Genomic DNA, 6,672 nt, shown 5'->3' on the forward strand with positions numbered 1-6,672 from the left:
TTGTGCACTTTCTGTCTTAAATATTAAAATGGGGTGTTCAGACTTGGAGATGCAGATAAAGATGTTCTTCACAATAAAAATCAGTAGAGGCTGGTGGGTCAGCGAGGAAAATGAGTAGCACAAGTTGAACGGACTGATGGGTATCATACGTGCCAGACAAGCATATGTAACAGACTCCAAGATAAGGATGAGGGTGAATGGGCAGGAACAAAGATGCAGAAAATGAGACAGTCTGGTACAGAAATAAGGCAAGTCCCCCCCTCTGTCTCCTGTGATGTGATGAGACTTAAGTAAGAGAATGAACCTAAGTAGGGAAATGGATTAATTCCAGTCACATTTGTAACATTTTATTACTTTCAGTTCTTTCAGCGAGCTGTTAAAGATGAGTTGTGTCGTCAGAATAACTTATATATTCAGCCATATGCTTGCTATGAACTTGGCTGCCTTCTGTTAGACAAACCAGAGGTAAGATCTTAATCTGTTTTCTTAAATAAATGTTCATCAGCAAAAATGTGCAAGTGAGCAGACACAAAATATCCTTCATCTAAAATAAGCTGATTAAGCATAGTGGCTTTTTGGTTTGTTTTCCTTTGTTTCATATGAGATAAATCCAAGACACTACTAATCATACAGTGTTTAGGGAAGTAATCTATTCCTGCTAATTAGAATGATAACGATAACTTTTGGGGCAAAAATTTATTATTTGAAGCAAAATCATTGCCTTTTTTTTTTTTTTTTTTTTGTCTTTTGCCATTTGTTGGGCCGCTCCTGCGGCATATGGAGGTTCCCAGGCTAGGGGTCTAATCGGAGCTGTTGACACCAGCTTACGCCAGAGCCACAGCAACGCGGGATCCGAGCCGCGTCTGCGACCTAAACCACAGCTCACGGCAACGCCGGATCGTTAACCCACTGAGCAAGGGCAGGGATCGAACCTGCAACCTCATGGTTCCTAGTCGGATTCGTTAACCACTGCGCCACGACGGGAACTCCCATTGCCTTTTTTAGAATGGTCTGATATGATATAATGTGGTTAATTCAGAAGAATACAGAATTGCATTATAATTCTAGTTCTGCCACTTATTTTTAGTGTATAATGCTGGTTAAGTTTCTCAACCACATGCCTTATTCCTAAACTATAAAGCAGGATAGAAAGTACTTCCCTTGCCAATTTAATAAAGATTATAGTGAGAATCAAGGAAGATGGTGTATAGCATTACTTGAAAGATTTTAGAATACCGTATAAATTTGACAGTTACCATTAAGATGTATATTTAAGCACAATGGGTCAGTTTTTTAAAAACAATTTTAAGGAGTTCCCGTCATGGCTCAGCCAAAACAAATCTGACTAGCATCCATGAGGACTCAGGTTCAATCCCGGGTCTCGCTCAGTGGGTTAATGATCTGGCGCTGCCGTGAGCTGTGGTGTAGGCCAGTGGCTGCAGCTCTGATTTGACCCTTAGCTTGGGAATCTCCACATGCTGCAAGTGTGGGCCCTAAGAAGACCAAAAAAATGTTTTTTTAAAAAAAACAATGTTTATGCAGTTCTGTAATAGTGCTGGATTTACTTGGTACCTTCTTTTAAAAGCTCACTTACATAATATTGACTATAAAATTCTAATAATTGTAAACCAACTTTTAAATATATGGACTTCGTAAGAAGTTGAGCTGAATCAACAGAAATATTCTAGCCTGAAACTTAAATATATAGCCTATCTTGCCAAAGATAGGCTTTTAATTGGTAAGTCTCTTCATTTGAAATTCCAATTTTACCAAGATAGCAAATGAAATTTTTATGAATTTTGTTAAAAACTCCTAACACCACATTCTTTAAGGAAACCTTTACTACTTTTTTTTTTTTTTTGTCTTTTTAGTGCTGCACCCATAGCATATGGAAGTTCCTGGGTTAGGGCTCAAATCAGAGCTGCAGCTGTTGGCCTTTGCCACAGCCACAACAATGCAGTATCCGAGCGGTGTCTGAGACATACACCACAGCTCACAGCAAAGCTTAACTCACTGAGCAAGGCGGATCAAACTCACATTCTCATAGATACTAGTTGAGTTCATTACCCACTGAGCCACAGCAGGAACTCTGGGAAATCTTTACTCTTTTTTTTTTTTTTTTTTTTTTTAAGGACCGCACCATAGCATATGGAAGTTCCCAGGCTAGGGGCTGAATCTGAGCTGCAGCTGCCTGCCTGCACCACAGCAACCTACACTGCAGCTCATGGCAATGCTGTATCCTTAACCCACTGAGCGGGGTCAGGGACCACACTCGTGTACAAGTCAGGTTTGTTTCCACTGAGCCACGGTGGGAACTCCCTGGGAAATCTTTACTCTTAATGCAGCCTTAAAATAAGTACAAAACTAGTCTATTTCTTTAAAAATGAAGTTGATGTCCTCAATCAGTAATGCCTTCAAAAGGAGTTAAAACTTACCAATGTCAAATAAATTATCATCAATTTTAAGTGGTTCAGTAAGATCTTAAAACTCTCATAACTCTTCTAATAGTGAAGATGATGGAAATGTTATTTCTCAAGTAGTGCCTTGATGTAAAGGTATAAGCATTATTAAAGAAAAATTGAGTCATTATGCCTAAAAGAGCACTTGACTCTCCTCTAGATCCTAAGATTTTTTTTAAATTTACATGTCTTCCTGTTATATCATTTTCTGTTTGAGTATATGTAAATATAGATATTAAGAGACAATGTGTTTTTCTTACATTCGCAGACTGTAGGAAGAGGCAGAACCCTCCTCCTTCAAGCAAAGGTAAAAATGTCTAATCTCCCTCTTTGCAGTGGCCCTTCTTAGCCTCCATAGTGTCCTCTGGAGTTGGAACTGACTTGGGAAATGATTGTCCTGGCTGATAATATTTCTGGAAGGGGGACGTGATATCTAACTGAATCAGTGAGCAGTTTTATTTTTAAATGAAATTACCCAAGAAACTCCTATGAAATTGCTCATCCTGCTCTATTAAAAACTCTTCTTGTTTGGGAAAATAACTGTTGTTGGGTTTTTTTTTTTTTTTTTTTTTTTTAGGGCCGCACCCGCTGCATATGGAAGTTCCCAGGCTAAGGTCGAATCGGAACTGCAGCTTCTGGCCTACACCACAGTCACAGCAACTCGGGATCCAAGCCACATGTGCAACCTAACCTACACCACAGCTTGCAACAGTGCTGGATCCTTAACCCACTGAGTGAGGCCAGGGATTGAACTCGCATCTTCATAGATACTAGTCAGGTGTGTAACCCACTGAGCCACAACAGGAACTCCCCAGTTGACATTTTGTAAAGTGGACACAAAGTTGGAGGTTTGGGAGATACGAAAAATCAAGTGAATGTGAAGCATTAATTAGGAATGCAAGGAACCTCACTTGGGGAAGTACAAAACCTGGTGTGGTTAATTCTGTGGCAGTACAGGCAGCTTTGGTGATAATCTCTCTTTGGTCTTACAGGAGGATTTCTCTGGCTACGACTTTGAAAACAGATTGCATGTCCGTATCCACGCTGCTCTGGCCTCGATGAGGGAATTGGTTCCTCAGTGACAGACCTGAGGTTCCCGCTCTGTCCCTCCTCACGCAGGGTCTGCACTTTAAAAGCAGAGGACACAGCTCTTGGAAGATTAGCTTTTCTTCTGAAAACCACCTGTGCCAGGGACACATTTTCTCATTTAGGCTGTTGTATTAAAGATCTCCTCTTTTAAACACATAGCTAAAAAGTAATATGATAATAGTAATAACAACTAACCACCTGGGGAGAGGGTTAAGTGACCTTGTTCAAACATTTTAGTTTTGTGATTTATTATTTTTAAAATAAAATTAAATATTCAACCTGTGATCTTGTAGGAATGCCTACCTGAAGCACACATCCAACTGGGTAACACTAAGAGGTACCTATAAAACTATTAACAGTATCACAACAGAGCCTTTATATTGTGTTTTTAAAAAGTAAAAGTGCTTTCTAGTGTTTTATCCTCAAAACTATTCCTGTGAATAACATAGCACAGATACTCTCATTGTCCAGACAGTGAATCTCAGGCATGAAAAGGCTAATTGACTTATGCCAATTAATTATTCTTATTACTATGGAGTAATGAATAGAATGCAGATCCGACCACAGACCAGATATTCTTTTATTGTAAAAAAAAAAAAAGTTAATAACCCAGAATTCCATGTTTCTCTTATTAAAAAGCAAATACTCTTCAGCTGAAATTATCATCAAAATATTTGTCTCCAGATTGTCTACAAAATGTTCAAAGGACACTTTTTTCTTTGAAAGCCAATCAAGTGAAAGCAAAGAGAAGATAGTTTTACAACCAAAAGTAAAACTTTTTTTTTATCTTTTTCTTGGCCATACCACTTCCCAGGCTAGGGGTCAAATCAGAGCTGCAGCTGCTAGCCTACACCACAGCCAAAGCAGCACCAGATCCTTAACCCACTGAGCAAGGACAAGGATCAAACCTGCATCCTCATGGATACTAGTTGGGTTCATTACCGCTGCGCCATGACGGGAACTCCCACAACTGTTTCAATAATTTATTAGAAAGCCTGGTCTGTAGACTAAATAATACCTACGTTTTAGGTGTTTTCCTTTCTTTGTGATAAATTGTCTAATTACCAATTTTCAGAAATCTTAACAAATTACTTAAAGGTTACTCTTGAATGAACATAGAATTTTGGCCTCGAAATATTTGCTGATGAAGGATTTGCTGGGTTCTTTGTTGCCAAGATTTAATCGTTTTCCCCTTAGCTCAGGTTATTGATGTTGTAAACAGAGTTCAAAGTTATGTTTTAATCCTTCATTGCTAATTTTTATTGTCATCTAACGTACCTCTTTGTTCAGTGCTGCACACCTGTGGTTTTGAAGAATCTAAATACCTCAGTCACTTAAGAATTTCTGTCATAGTTGTGTGATGAACTTGTCTCAAGGTTAGATTTTTTAAAAATTTTACATTGCACTAAAGAATATTATCTTGGAGTGTCACTTATTTACATATCCTATTAGCTGAAATATCTCCTGTGATGTCAATACTTTAATATTTCTTTTCAAAACAAAACATGGGAGGAGCAGCTAGATTGTTGGCAGCTTTAATTTATCTGGTCTTGAGGGAATAATTCTTGAAAAGAAACAATTGTTCCTCACTGACCTTGGCTAAACTGTCTCCATGTTTTCTTACTTCTAAAGTGCTTATTAACATTGACTTTCTAATGTGACTCCTGAATAGATTTTAGATACTACCCAAAGAGAAAAGATTGCTATCTTGGCTTCATGAACGAGGAGATCCAGATCCAAGTGGATACCTTCTGAAGAGAAAAATTGGTATCTAAAAATTTTAGACACTGATTTCATCAAAGCTGAAGGGAAGAATGTTATGAACCTGTAAGATATGGTTCTTGCCATATTTTGTGGTCTTCTTGGCTATAGTATGTGTGGCAAACTTCTCAGTTATAATTGTGCATTCAGAATCATGACATTCTTGCTCCAGGGTTCATACTTAAATAGTTCAAAAAACATTTAAATTGAAAATTCACTACTCAGTATTCAAAGATTACAGAAGGCCCTGCACTTTAGAATTTTTTTAAAAAAATGTTTCTGCATTAACTGCTTTAAATAATTTTATTTCTCCAGAAAGATCTCAGGATTTCAGATAGGTTTCTGTTCAGTTCACTGAACACACACCTTTACAACACCTTCCATAGGTCTTCGAGTCAAAGAATAGCTCTGTGTATTCACTGTCAGGTTTGACATAAGATAGCCTCTGTGGTTTATCTGTGCTCACCTGGTGGGCAGAACACGGATAAGGCATAGATAGTGACGCTGAAGACTCTCAAATAACAAAACCATGGTGTGAGTACACTGTACCATTAGATTAACAGAAATCTGAGTACATTTTTGAGTTGAGTAATTTGTAACAGTTCTGACCTGCGTGCTGTGACTTAGCCAACCTGTGAGCTACTGTGATCTGCCTGGAAATTTAGCTTGGTGTAAATTGCTCTTTACCCTAGCTGATGAAGAAAATAATCATATAAGCAGAACTATTGCATCTTTGTGTGCTTTTTTTTTTATGTTGGCATCATTCACTCCTTCCCCTTTTCCTATTTTGGAGGCTGTCTAGTGGATCTTCTAATTTATACATGTCAGATATATTTTTCTATTAGATTTTGCTTATGATGAGATAAATCTCCAATGTATATTTTATGTCCTCAGAACACATAATTTGACACACTTTTAAGGCATGGTCTAGTAATAATGTAATATGTGCCTTTGTGGTATTTAAGATTTTACTTTTATCGAGTTAGGTATCTTTTGGATTTTAGCACATGATAGCTAGGTATTTGAAGAATTATTACTTTCAAATGTCCTAGAAAATTAGAATCTTTATTGTCTCGTATGAAGTCAATTAGAATTTGTACTTTTATATTTCTGCCAACTAAAATTGAAGGGCCACACATACATGATGGTTAAAGTACATATTTAAATACACACATGTGTGTATACATCTATTCCTTTGCTGTGTATACTTTGCTAGTTGGTTGCTGCTTTAAGCAAATTGTGGTGGCAAGTATTCAAATATGGCTCGTTACCCATGAAGGTGTATGTTTGCACAGTCGTGATGTACTGTTTGGTTTTCCTTCCTTCCTTCTTCCCCTTCTGTTTCTCTTTCTTTCTACCTCTC

The 6,672-nt window shown here is 37.7% G+C and overlaps 1 protein-coding gene across 2 annotated transcripts in view; it reads left to right on the forward strand.

Moving 5' to 3' along the window:
• Positions 1 to 3,831, forward strand: part of TTC39C (tetratricopeptide repeat domain 39C) — a 106,503-nt gene extending 102,672 nt beyond the window's left edge. For both annotated transcript variants that reach the window (XM_084964380.1, XM_003356384.6), the window contains 3 exons: positions 361 to 465; positions 2,728 to 2,766; positions 3,452 to 3,831. In XM_084964380.1, coding sequence (XP_084820506.1) covers positions 361 to 465; positions 2,728 to 2,766; positions 3,452 to 3,541 — 234 coding nt within the window. In that variant the 3' untranslated portion in view covers positions 3,542 to 3,831. The remainder of the gene's footprint in view (positions 1 to 360; positions 466 to 2,727; positions 2,767 to 3,451) is intronic.
• Positions 3,832 to 6,672: the final 2,841 nt, after the last annotated feature.

The sequence above is a fragment of the Sus scrofa genome, chromosome 6 (genome assembly GCF_054392235.1).
Source record: "Sus scrofa isolate SSC_HxYL_T2T_F1_AM1 chromosome 6, Sscrofa_HxYL_maternal_Yorkshire_Landrace_v2.0, whole genome shotgun sequence".
Taxonomy (NCBI): domain Eukaryota; kingdom Metazoa; phylum Chordata; class Mammalia; order Artiodactyla; family Suidae; genus Sus; species Sus scrofa.